Source organism: Pseudomyrmex gracilis, unplaced genomic scaffold (genome assembly GCF_002006095.1).
Source record: "Pseudomyrmex gracilis isolate BER0280 unplaced genomic scaffold, ASM200609v1 scaffold_75, whole genome shotgun sequence".
NCBI classification, from domain to species: domain Eukaryota; kingdom Metazoa; phylum Arthropoda; class Insecta; order Hymenoptera; family Formicidae; genus Pseudomyrmex; species Pseudomyrmex gracilis.
The window spans coordinates 211,731-224,054 of NW_018020659.1; the positions used below are offsets into that span (position 1 = coordinate 211,731).

The 12,324-nt window shown below is 38.1% G+C and overlaps 2 protein-coding genes across 4 annotated transcripts; one reads left to right on the forward strand and one right to left on the reverse strand.

Moving 5' to 3' along the window:
• Positions 1–202: 202 nt before the first annotated feature.
• LOC109854922 lies at positions 203–4,112 on the forward strand. Of its 3 annotated transcripts, none has more exons than XM_020428554.1 (3): positions 203–540; positions 2,087–2,271; positions 2,604–4,112. In XM_020428554.1, the coding sequence occupies exons 2-3, from the start codon at positions 2,193–2,195 to the stop codon at positions 3,167–3,169; spliced, it is 645 nt and encodes a 214-aa protein (XP_020284143.1). In that variant the 5' UTR covers positions 203–540; positions 2,087–2,192; the 3' UTR covers positions 3,170–4,112. The 3 variants fall into 3 exon arrangements, with proteins under 3 accessions (XP_020284143.1, XP_020284144.1, XP_020284142.1); XM_020428555.1 differs by lacking the exon at positions 203–540 and adding an exon at positions 1,342–1,952; XM_020428553.1 differs by lacking the exon at positions 203–540 and having other exon boundaries at positions 1,342–2,271.
• LOC109854921 (alkaline phosphatase) lies at positions 3,400–9,322 on the reverse strand. The gene is made up of 8 exons (XM_020428552.1): positions 7,133–9,322; positions 6,519–6,721; positions 6,212–6,404; positions 5,536–5,705; positions 5,083–5,430; positions 4,814–5,012; positions 4,525–4,746; positions 3,400–4,355 (listed from the first exon to the last, which is right to left on the reverse strand). Exons 1-8 carry the CDS (start codon positions 7,197–7,199, stop codon positions 4,177–4,179), a joined length of 1,581 nt encoding a protein of 526 aa, XP_020284141.1. The 5' UTR covers positions 7,200–9,322; the 3' UTR covers positions 3,400–4,176.
• Between the last annotated feature and the right edge of the window lie 3,002 nt (positions 9,323–12,324).

Here is a 12,324-nt window from a genome sequence, read left to right on the forward strand (position 1 = left end):
TCGTAATCACGTTCTCCTCGCCCAAACGGCCCTTTACCGTCCTTGGTGTTCACGCCGACGATACATTGATTCTCGAAGCCGACGAATCCGCTTCCAGCTCCGACAGAAGTCGACTGTTCGGAGTGGGTCGTGTTCCATATCGCTTGCAGAGCTCGCAGAGTTCGAAGTAAAAGTAGTGGTGGAACACAGCTTATATTGTCATCCGACACAACCGAAACCAGTTCAGTTTAATGTGAGACTCGGCAAGCATTCCCGTGGCGCACTCTACTCGAAGAAGCAGCAGCGTCTTTTTCATCAGCGTGTTGTATTATTGATCGGAAGAGAAGCGTTCGTCGGAAACTCAGCGCGCGAATAATGGGCATATTTCGCGAATTTCCCATAGTTTTCAATCTCTACAAAAAGTACAGTTAGTTCATGTGGCCGAATTCATATCGTTTCGCAAGAAACAGTTTAAATATTTTATTAATCCATTTATTTATCTGCGACCGGGCGGACAGTGTCTCGCTACACGCACACGCCATCGCTGACATAACTGCTGAGGTGAGTACCCTCTCTCTCGTCTGAATTACAAGCGACGGTTACGTCGCAACGTCACGTCGAGACCTTGACGATCTCGATGAAATTTCCGGTCGTTTAATATAGTTGATATCGTCAATCTCTAATCGGAGAATTAATCCGAACGCGATGTCGATCCGACATCGCGTTCCGCCTCAGGAACGTAAAACGTTAAAAACGCACCTTGCGGCGTATATTCGTGTCGCGTTTCTTAATTTAGCGATGTGACACATCGAGCACATACGCGCCACGTAATGCGATTTTTTTTACGTGCGCAGGTTTGTATGCAGATGTGCCTGAATATTTTTACATATGTTGCATTTATTAAAAATTTTTGTTTTTTTTATCACGTAAGATTTCACATCGAAAGACGATCGGAATACTTTTCATCGCGATTGACAATTTATAAATTTATACAACGACGATTGTTGTTCGCGTGTTGTCCGCTTCAAACTTTGTCTTTAATCCACGCTTCACGTTTCTCGTCTCAGCTTATCTAGTCCAGAATTGTGTTCCATTTGGTTTTTCTCTAACAAACTACAACATTTTATCTGTTTCCTTTTGTCATACATATCTTTTTTATACATATGTAGAAGCGTTTTGTCTAATAGTCGTCGTGGAATGTTCGACGACTTGAAAGAAAAACATTGCGGGACAAAAGTGAAAATCCCGGGGGTTGAATTATTTGGGTTTACGGTGCTGCTAATTCACTTTGCTGACGAATAGCGAAAGGGTTCTTATATGCTCTTGTTATCGCTCGTTAACTTGCACCGCGACCCAGCGCGAAATGCACGCAGTTGCGACACAGCTCTCGTCGATCGAGAAACAACTCTGCGGAAAACTCTTTCTTTTGGAATTTTTTTCCACACTTTGGCGCTAGCGGCAGATATTGAAAGGATAAATATAACATTATAAGTTTTAATCTGATATACATTTAAGTTTAATAAGTCGACGTAAAGCGTTTTGTAATTTAGTGCAAACGATTTGAATTTTCGATTGGTCGTTTTTCAAATTTACATACAATCGGTGCGTGTATGCACGTAAATAAAATAAGCGTATTAGATAATTTATTATATGATACGCGCGACGCGCGCGTAATTCCGTGCGAAGATTACAATTCGAAATCAACTCTCAAAAACAGTTCTGAGAAACGATTTGCACAGTCACACGTAACTTTTTTTCCGACCAACAGGATTAATCTCGGGTCAATCGGTTATCAAACGGTGACGTCTTTTTTTTTTTTAAATGCATGCAGATTTTACATGTCAAGTGCATGAACGAAGATTCCCTCAGTGTAACTCGAAACGTTCGTTGGTGATCCTCCGGCTAAAAAGTTCTCGTTCCGATCGTCAAAATCAATTATAATAATCCCGATCTGGTCTTTGCGCATCATCACAGTTAATTTCTATCCGCTACTATTCACGTTTCAATCCGATCTTGAGAGTATCTCAATCATATTCGTCAAAGTACTTCCATAACTAAAATGTCTGCAAACAAAATTGTTCACCAACCATATGTATTTTTGTTTCAGGTGTGATTTTATCATCGATATAATCTTCAAAGAAAGATTATTTTTCCACGATTGTTCTCTTACCGCAGAAACCGCAGACGCCAAACGGCAAAGATCAAGAACAAAAATGTCGGAGATAATGGAGAAAAAGGATATACTGAGCAGAAGACCTACTCTTGTGAGACGAGTGTCCGATATGTTTAAAGGTAAATAAATACACATTTTCCAAAACTTTTATTATCTTCTTCATTGCGATCTTTTCGCGCTTAAGTGAGAGCGATTAGTTATATTGGCGACAGATTTGTTATCAAACTGAGAAAAATGTTTTTTTTTTTTTTTTGTCCTTTAAAACGGTAATATATTTGGTTTGATATCTCAGCGTGCGCTCAATCGCGCAAATTGGAACATATGTATGCGAGTATATATCATGAAACGAAGTTTGTTTTCGGCACGCGAACGCGCGATAGTGTAACATGTAACATTACGTTTCGTTGACGCTGAAGAGATTTATCAGTTTCCTCTTTCTCTCTCTCTACAGACGGGAACTACAGCGGCCCACCGATGCTGTTTCGACACGCGTCGATGCAGAAAATTCGTCACTGTTGCCAGAATCTTAATCTTCTGCCGTATCTCCTTTATTCCTTCGACTACAGCAAGTCGCATCCGATAGCGCGCAAGGTGCACCTCTGCCTCAACGGTTTTCTTCAACAGATCTTCATCATCAGTTTTTTCACGTATCAGAATCTGCATCGGTTGACGCTACGTAGGATTTGCGTCAAGGAGCCGATCAACGTGCAAGAGACGATCGTCGAAACGAGTAACGATCTTGAGAAACCCTGTACGAAATTCAGCAGCAAGTTCGAGAAGCCGAAACGCAAGCAACATCATCCTCTCTACCTGGTCGTCGCCACGTACCTCGTGCCATTGCTATTGGTCTTCCAAGTGACGGCTCTGTGCAAAATGACCATCTACTGCAAGCACACACCGGGCTTCATCTTCCTGGTCACCGCGCTGCTGTTCCTCGGCGGTATCGCTCTCAAGATAGTGTTACACGAGACCGCGAAACGCGAGAAAGAACAATGCGAGAAAAAGAAAGTGCGTTAAATCCCACCGTTTTACCTAACAGACACAATCGAGAAACTGAGAGAATTCATCACGATTTCTCATCTGCCAGACGTTTGCATGGTATTACGCACCATTTCCCCCCTCCCTCCCCTCTCACAAGTGTGCAATATACAAACGTTCGCGTTTTGATAAAATCTCAACGTAGCTCGCAGTTTCTTCCAATTTTTTATACATATAAAATAGATTTTTAAGTTCCTTTTTATTACGTCTTTTTGCTATCGTCAATTTTATATACGTAATATTCGTTTCGTATTTTGATTTTATAACGTCATTAAAATTGTTAAGCGGGGATATCAGGGAAGATTATATTTGATATTAGGCTTTAAGTACAACAAGAACGTCTGAGCGGAAACGCGTAACGTCTTATATACAAATGTTCTCAAAAGCGTAATCTCGGAGGATCGCGCTCCTCTCTCGGCTTTGCGAAATAAGCGTTACAAGATATCTTTGTCCTTTGCAGCATAAGACTGAGAATTGTTTCTAACATTTTAATGTTTGTAAATAAAATAAGCGACAATGAAGCGTCAAATCACAGAATTGAGGCTTGGCCGAAAGTTGCGTTTCTTTGCTGGCAGAATCACTTTTTTTATTTTGATAAAAAAGGACGCACAAAATCTACATACAGCACCTTACGCGCCATGAGAATATCCTTTGATTATCTATTGAAATATATTCTAAAAAATATATTTCAGAATATATTTTCAAAAAATATTCAAAGAATTGTTTTACCGGTCTTTTGTGCTGTATGAGATAAGTACGTCCCCCCCATTCAAGGTCAAGTCCGATCTGTGATGCGGTGTGTGGGTGACGAAGTAACACTCACGAGCGTTTGCGATACGACTTAATTACACGATAAGAGTTATTATTATATGTAGATGAGATTTTTCTTAAAATACACGCCTTTAATTTGGGGCAATAGGTACATGTTGTTTCCTACCAAAAAAATAAAAAAGCGATAATATCTTTGCGAGTGAGTAATCACGGATTTATTTGTACGCGAGCGAAACCAACAAGATAAAAGAAACAATTAAAAGAATGACGCTTAGAACGCGCTGTAATTCGGCCGCGCTACTCTTCGCGTACTCGCCGACGTTCGCGGCGTACGCTATTACGTGCGCCACGTAATTTTGCTCGTGCACACTGTGGAAGAGATGCGCATAAGGTCCTGCGAAAAAAAAAAACAAAATTAAACTCGCATCAACGGCGAATTTTCTTAAAACGATTATCTCGTAAGAGCAATGACTCTTGTGCGCGAAACTTTCAAAATGTAAATCTTAACTCTGCGATCGCTTTGTTAAACATTAAATTGAAAACAACATGGTTTTTACGTATACCTATAGCGTATACAGCTACGTCTCCGCCACCGTGATAAGCCTCGTCCGATATGATCGCAGCTTGCTGACTGTAAGTGAAATCGCTGGTGTTCGACTTGCTCGGATCGATTCTCACAGCTCGACCGTTACCGTTCACGGTGTAAGCTACGTTGTTTGGTCCGCCGATGCTGTACGACAGAGTCGTGTAGGGTATGTCGTCGTGTTTGGATTTCTGAGCGATTCCTGAAATATAAATTTATGCGTGCGAACAAAGGGAGTGAAAAAGAAAATTTACGCGGTGGTGTCTCACCTAAAACGGACGAGCCTCGAGCGCCGTAACCGTTGAAACTCATCGAATGCGAGTGATCGCTGGTGACTATCACAAGAGTTTCACCGGTATCGATCATTCTGAGAGTGGCGTTAACAGCGTCCGAGAATCGAACGGTTTCCAGAAGAGCTTGTGCAGCGTGGCCGCGATGATGAGCGAAGTCGATGAGACCCCCCTCGACCTGTGCATTTAATTTCTCTCGTCATACGTCGACGTATCATTGATGAGAACTAAAAAACAAATATCTTTACCATTAGGAAATATCCCTCTTTGGACTTTTGCAAAATTCGCAAAGCCGTCACAGTCATTTCTTCCAGACTGGGCTGTCCTTTCGGACTTTTCTCACGTTTCCAGTCCATTTCTATATGACCGTTGGCGAAAATACCGAGCAAATAATCCACATTGTCGGTATCGACCCGAGACAATTGTTCGTTGTTTTGCACCACGCTGTAAGCCAGGTGTCTGCTGGCCTTATCTCTCGCCCAGACATCGATTAGATCACGACCGTCTTGTCTGTAGCAAGCCCACGTGTCGATCGGATCGAATTTCTTCGCAGTTACGTTGGATTTCATCATCTGTCTGCCGCCACCCATGATTACCTGAGATGATAAATTAAAACGCTCATTGTCTCGATATTTATCGCACGGAACAAAGTGCGTGAATCATCATACTTTTATTTTCTTTTTTTTTTTTTTTATATTTACTCGAATATTACTCCCGGGTTTATCTTCCACCAATTGTCTGGCGATATCTTTGCAGCCAGCAATGACAGCGTTTTCAGGCATTTTCGCCTCGCACTCCCATCTCCGATTCGCGCAATGTGCGTAAAGCGGTGCCGGAGTTGCATGCGTCACTCGAGTAGTAGTTACGAATCCTATTTTCACGTAAATTATATAGATTAATATAAATAAGATTGATTATAAATTATATTAATAAATTATATTAATTATATATAAAATGTATGTATAACTAATTAATATACTTTATTAGTATGATCAATATAATGTTATCTTGTATTAATGAATTATCAATTTAGTAGAAATATAGGAAGTGAAGAAGATAAGAAGATTAAAAAAAAAAAAAAACAAAAGTTTAATGTTTGTAAATGTCGAAGATATATATTGACGCAGAAACTGTTTTTATCTTTATCTAAAATGTTTCGAAGTCGAACTTTTAACGTAAATTGTGTCTCTCTTAGTTAATAGTTATTTAATATAAAACTCTTGCAAAACTAAACATAATTGTAAATATATATGTAGCGTGTAAAAAAAATTATTAAAAATATGATCTCCGAACTTTGAAAATAAGTCTACACATTAGTTTTGTTTAATAAAAAAACATTTAAAACAATTTTTTTTTTAATTTTTACTTAAACCTGACCTGTAGCTTTACCAGCCGCCTGAGCCCATGCTAGAAACGAATTTACGTGATACTTTGCGTTCAAGCTTGCCTCGCAATCCCCCAATTCCACATTTGCGTCAACTCCGACCACCTCGTAGTTCGTCTTTACTCCTCCGAACAGAGCTGTGGCAGTGGAAGCCGAGTCCGGGACTTGTTTGTTCGTGTTGTATGTCTGCATTATCAACAAAAGATACATTCGCGCGTGCTCGGAAGATCTTATACATAAATACAATAAAATAATTTTTAAATACAAGTCACGTCTGATGAAAAATCTCATCGAGACAACCTTCAGTATCCCGATATGGGGAAAGTGTTCCCAGGCAAGTTTACTCGTCTCGCCGCCATGATAAATCCTGCTGGCCGTTATGGTGTTCGTACTCATGCCATCGCCAACAAAAAGAATGACATTTTTTGCTTTTTTCAAATTCCAATGGTACGAAAGAGATTCTTCTAGTTCTTTGTTGGCCAACTTGTGCCAATGTTGGCTGTCTGTTGTGTTGAAAACCAAATGATAAATGTTCAATCGTTCTCTTTGAGAACACGACAGTCTATCATTTGTACAAAGAGAGACACGATAGCGAGTTTTAAAAATAAATTTTTATCTTGTCAGATAAGAATTTTTATACAACAGAAAAGATAAACAATCGGCTTATTGAAACTGTCGGTAAAGTAAAACGGTTTTTTTTTTTTTTTTTTTTTAACATATATATGTTATTGATTGTGCGCACGTTACGTAATTAGGAAATTAGCACAAGTTGCGCTTTACATCTTGCGTCTTTGAATGCGATTGCGTATCTTAGTTTCATAAATTACAAAACTTACTGCAATAATTGATGATTACAACAACACATATATATCAGAAATTGATTTATATATATAGTACAATTTATATTGAAATACCTTCTATCGTAGTCACGCTCAAGATGTTGACAACAAAAAATACAACAACGTGAGTAACACGACACATTATTTGTTAATATATTTTTAACATATAACTTGAACAAAAACTTGCTTGCAACTATATTAGTACTTAGAAAGAGAAAGAGAATGCATTTGTGACAAAATAATATTTTAGACTTGTAACGCGTCCTCTGTCGAGTTACATTGCGAACCGTGACAAGAAAATTATCTCAAACGGTAACGGGAAGATCGCATTTCAACACGAGAGAGATTCGAAATTTTTCTATTATCAGAGTGACGATATAAACGTTATTGAGTAATAAAAAACATCGCGCGATATTAAACCGACATACGGTAATTCGTAGATAGAAATATATACGGACTACTCGTTGTATCACATTTATAATCGCTTGTTCCGCTGAAGAAGAGGCGAAAGGAAAGAAAATGAGAAGAAAAATTCTAATTCAGCTAACATTCATCGTAACGTTTTATTTGATTTGTTGTTTATGTTCATTATCTGTTCTTACATGTCAACACATCGCGTAATATTATCTCTTATAAGTTTCGTTTTTTTTCTCTCTCTCTCTCTCTCTGTCTCTCTCTCTTTCTCTCTTTTTCTTTGTGTGTTTTTGTCTTTGAACAAAACTACTAAAAATAGACTTGATAAAATCAACCGCTCAAGCCGTTTTGTTTTTTTTTTAAATATCTCTCGTCTTATTTGTCAAGCGCGAGTCGATGAGATCCAAGAGAGATGCAGTCGAACATCGTATATAATTTTATATATATATATATATATATTTATATATACATATATATATATACATATATATATATATATATGTATTTGAGAAGAGGAAAGAGAGGCCTTCGCGGCCCGTTGAAAAATTCTAAGAAGCTCCGCACAAGAGATAAAAACGAAAAACGATACGTTCTTTCTAGCTGTTAGCGCATCTTATCCGCTACGATATAAACATTCCGTCGCTATGACGTTAGCGTCAGTTAGCTCTCGAACATAACGAGCAAGCGTCGATCGAGGAGCGTGAGATCGCCGTATTAATTATTATTAACTCTTAACGTTATTTCGCGTGCGTTGTATCCTCGGCACGCGCGCTCGCCACGACGGACGATTTTGATTTTTACGCAAGTCGCGCTCCTTGATTTCGCAACACATTTCTTCAGATCCGAGTGCAGATGTCGAGTTTTGTGAATATCGAAAGAAAATTTTCGTAACGTGACTCAAAAAAAAAAAAATAAAAAAACAGGAAACGAGAAACCGTATTGCTAAATCAAACGGAAGCCAACGTATATTTAGCTTCGCTTAATTCTGATTTCTAATTAGAAAAAGAGAATCCGCGATATATATTTTCTACAATAAACAGAACGCGAGATTGTTTCTCGGTCATTACAACCGAGTCGAGTCTCGCCGATCCTTTTTCCGGGACGAAGATTGTTCCGTTGTTCGGCTTACAAAAAAAAAAAATATATATACTGCCTACAAATTCTGTTTTACATAATGAAGTACAATGATAAGTCGTCCTCGTTATGTTTAATGATATAACGCGTCTTCGTACTATCGCACACGATTCGTCTTTCTTATCGTTTACACACGGTTTCTTCTTCATTTCTTCTTCACGGATCGAAGATTATTGCCAACGATTATGTTGTGTTCTATTTTTTCTTTCCTTCGTTTTTTCCTTTTGTTCATTGTTAATTTCTCAATGTGTACTTGTCAAAATATGACGAATTGTAAAATACCAGCGCAGGTCTATAATGCATATAGTTTCACGAATTTTGATATTTTTGTAATAATTATAGACACGTGATTTCGTCTTTTATCAGATCGAATACATGAAAAATGAATCAACATCAATATAGAATTTTTGAGCTCTGAAGTTTCTAAACTAGAAATATATAGACGGTCATATAAGAGCCGTTCGCTGAATGTTGGAATTATGCGTGTATCAAGCGAGACCGGTCCCACTGGGTCTCTCACGGCCTGTGAGTGCAGGAGCTACGAATACGGAGATCCCGAGTTCGAATCCGCTTATCACTTTGTGATAGGATTTTTTTCCGGACCGGTCTTTTTCAATCGACTAAATCGATTGATTGGCGAACGATTGATTTGCCTAATTTTAATTTTGTTTTTTCATTTTATAGCTCTTTACCTTTTCTTGATGCTTTTGCATTTATTTATTTCACATTTATTTTTTTAAAACACATAACGTGAACTTTTGAATTTACATGTAATAAATAAAAAAAATGGTTCAGGACTTTTTGACTCGGTTTTACTCCTTCTGCCTACGAGAGATTTTACACTAATTGTCGGACACCCTGTATATATGCACATATACGCGCATATTTCCGCAACAACATCCAGCGAACGGTTCTTATGACCATCTATATATTTCTGAATTAATATCTGTTTCGCTTTCCATCGTATTTACACGCAAAACATATTATACATTATTCGCTTAATTCCGATCGAATTAGGCTGCGTTCGTTTTTTACTGGCAGTACTGAAAAAAAATCTATAGATTTTTTTTAGATATTTTTCAGTACTGCCAGCAATAACCGAACACGGCCTTAATCTCAATATAAACGTTCGATCAAATTCGGTAATAATGAAATTTGTGCAAAAATTAACAAATCGATATATATATAACACATCGTCGAAGATTTTCATCTCGTGCTCATCCCAAGATACACGTTCTCGTGATTGGATTCTCGTGTTTCTTTCGTTCCCGCGTTTTTTGTTATTTCTACACGATCTTGTCGCGAACACGAGTATTTCTCATTGACTTTTGAGAAATCGAATCTCGGTATCGATTTCTGCTGCGTCGACGAAGGTCGACCGACCGCCGCCGTCTAGCGGGAGTCGTCACAAATATTCGCCATCGTCGGCCATCATCGCCGCGAATTTAACATTCACGTGTACACAGTGTGTGCTCGATAAAATTGACTTTGATGGTAGCAGAGAAGAGACGAGCGCGTTTTTCCATTTCCCGCCGCGTTCTCCCGTTCCGGACGCTAGTCACGCTTTGCCTTTTTTACATAGTTCCTCTTCGCTTCCCGCCGGGATTCGAGAAAGTCTCGCACTCGTACGAGATTAAGAAAAACAATTCTTAAATCCTATGTCCAAAGATTTATCCTACGATGACGATCCCCGACTGTATTTTAGATCAAAATAATCTGTACATATCTGTTGTGCAAAAATATTCAGCTAAAAGTTGTTTAAAAAATCTGTTTTTTATTAGATAGTTTTAATTTACCAATCGCTCTTGTTAATTTGCCAATATAAAAAGATTTTAAATTAAATTTTATATTAACGTTATCTTTTTTTTTTTTTTTTCTACAAGCAAGTTTTTCACTTCAAACGGGTTTCCCCTTTCGAGACGTCAATGAACTTAGTCGAGGATCCGCATCGGAACACGCGGATTATTTTGATTATAAATTGTGTCGCGCGAGTCGGGCTCGTCACAGTTGGGATCGATGCAACGAGTGGAATAATTGACATTTAACGTTACACGCTAATTAGTAGCGTCGTCGAATTGACTACATTGGCGCTCGTGATTGTATCGTTTAATTAGCGTGATTATTGTGACGCGTCGCACACCGATCTACACGGAGAGGCGAGATAGTCCGTCTTGGAGCGACGCAATGCGGTCTAAACGAGGACGCTAATTTAAAATTCACTAATTACTACTGATATGTGCACGACCGCGTTTTTAGCGTATACTTAAAATTCAAGTTTTTTCCTCCGAAGAATACCTGTTTTTCGGCAACGCTGATTCCTACTTTCATCGCACCTACATATGCATGATTCCCACATAAATTACCGTCGAATCGTACCCGCGTGAGTTCTCGAGAAACGAAGATAATTAAATTTTTCAACATCCGTCTTATGTACAATACGGCGCAACAAAGGATTACAAAAACTCTAAAAAAAAAAAAAAAAACAGAAGAAACAATCGTTATCTGTTTTACATTGCCACGTAATATGCGCTTTGCTTTTACACCTTGAGAGACCGAGAAAAAATTGTGCAGAGGGTATGAATTGTGACTTTTACGATGCTACTTTACAATTTTACACACATCGCAGCTTATTAAAATATCATAATCTAACAGTTTGATTTTCATCGTTTTTTTCGTTCGTTTATATTTAAAAACTGCATCGAGCTCGATCCCAGATCAGAGCGAACTGTAACGAAAGAACACAAATCATTCTGAGACTTTCTCATTCGTCCCGCGCTTTCATTACGCGATTCAGCTCGTAACTTCCGAAAGATTTTTACGCTCGCTCGCGCTTTCTTTCGGTTACAAAAGAACGTAGTATTGTCATTTATTTTTTTTCAAACCGTCATTGCTAACCGAACGCATTAATGAAAATAAACGCTGAAATTTACTGCCGGCGCGCTTTAGTCGTCTACTCTTTTATAGATATATATATCTCCGCGTCAAAAAACTACTTTGCCTACTCAATGAATATACTTTTTGATATCGAGATTTGCGGTTAATAAATCTTAACTTGTGCAGATTCGATAAAAAAATTGTTTTTTTGATTTTCGGCTGCTTACGGGAGAGACTCGCAAAGCGATAGGATTAATTGAGATCAAGGACGTAATAATCTAAGAGGTCAAAAAATTATTTTATCGCGTGTGTTTTATGTACGTTAGGTATGTGTGTATGTGTGTGTGTGTTTATGTTTATACGTGTGTACGTGTTTGTATGTGTCGACGACACAGGGGTTTTCGTCGTTTAAAGCTATCGGCGCGTTTAACTCTCATATTATAATTTGCGTCTTTAAAACTCTTTTACAGGGAGGGGATCTACTGAAACGCGTGCGCGCGTGTAGAATATAGAGATTTCATGAGTTAATTGTTGCTTGATTCGTTTAATAGTCGCTCGTCGAATTGCCGAGCTAAGGGAAAAAGGTTTCGAAACAAAAAAAGATAATCGAGATATATAACAAGAGAGTTTTTTTTCTACGAGCCTACGAATTCACGAACAGTAACGAGACACGCGCTGCGTTTCAAAAATTTCTGATTCTTTGTCTCTCTATTTTTTATAATATATAATATATATATATATATATTTTTTTTTTATAAATGTGTGTATATTGTACTATTGTAAGACTCTATCTCGTTTTTTTTTTTTNTTTTTTTTTTTTTTTTTTTTTTTTTTCATTAGGTATA

Bases quoted from the DNA above. Each gene is read 5' to 3' on its own strand.
- LOC109854922 (XM_020428553.1), top strand. From the start codon at position 2,070: ATGTATTTTTGTTTCAGGTGTGATTTTATCATCGATATAATCTTCAAA. The intron at 2,272-2,603 runs GTAAATAAATAC...CTCTCTCTACAG, and splicing joins AGTGTCCGATATGTTTAAAG to ACGGGAACTACAGCGGCCCA.
- LOC109854921 (XM_020428552.1), bottom strand. From the start codon at position 7,199: ATGTGTCGTGTTACTCACGTTGTTGTATTTTTTGTTGTCAACATCTTG. The intron at 6,405-6,518 runs GTTGTCTCGATG...TTGATAATGCAG, and splicing joins CCCATATCGGGATACTGAAG to ACATACAACACGAACAAACA. The intron at 5,431-5,535 runs GTAAATATAAAA...TTATCATCTCAG, and splicing joins AACCCGGGAGTAATATTCGA to GTAATCATGGGTGGCGGCAG.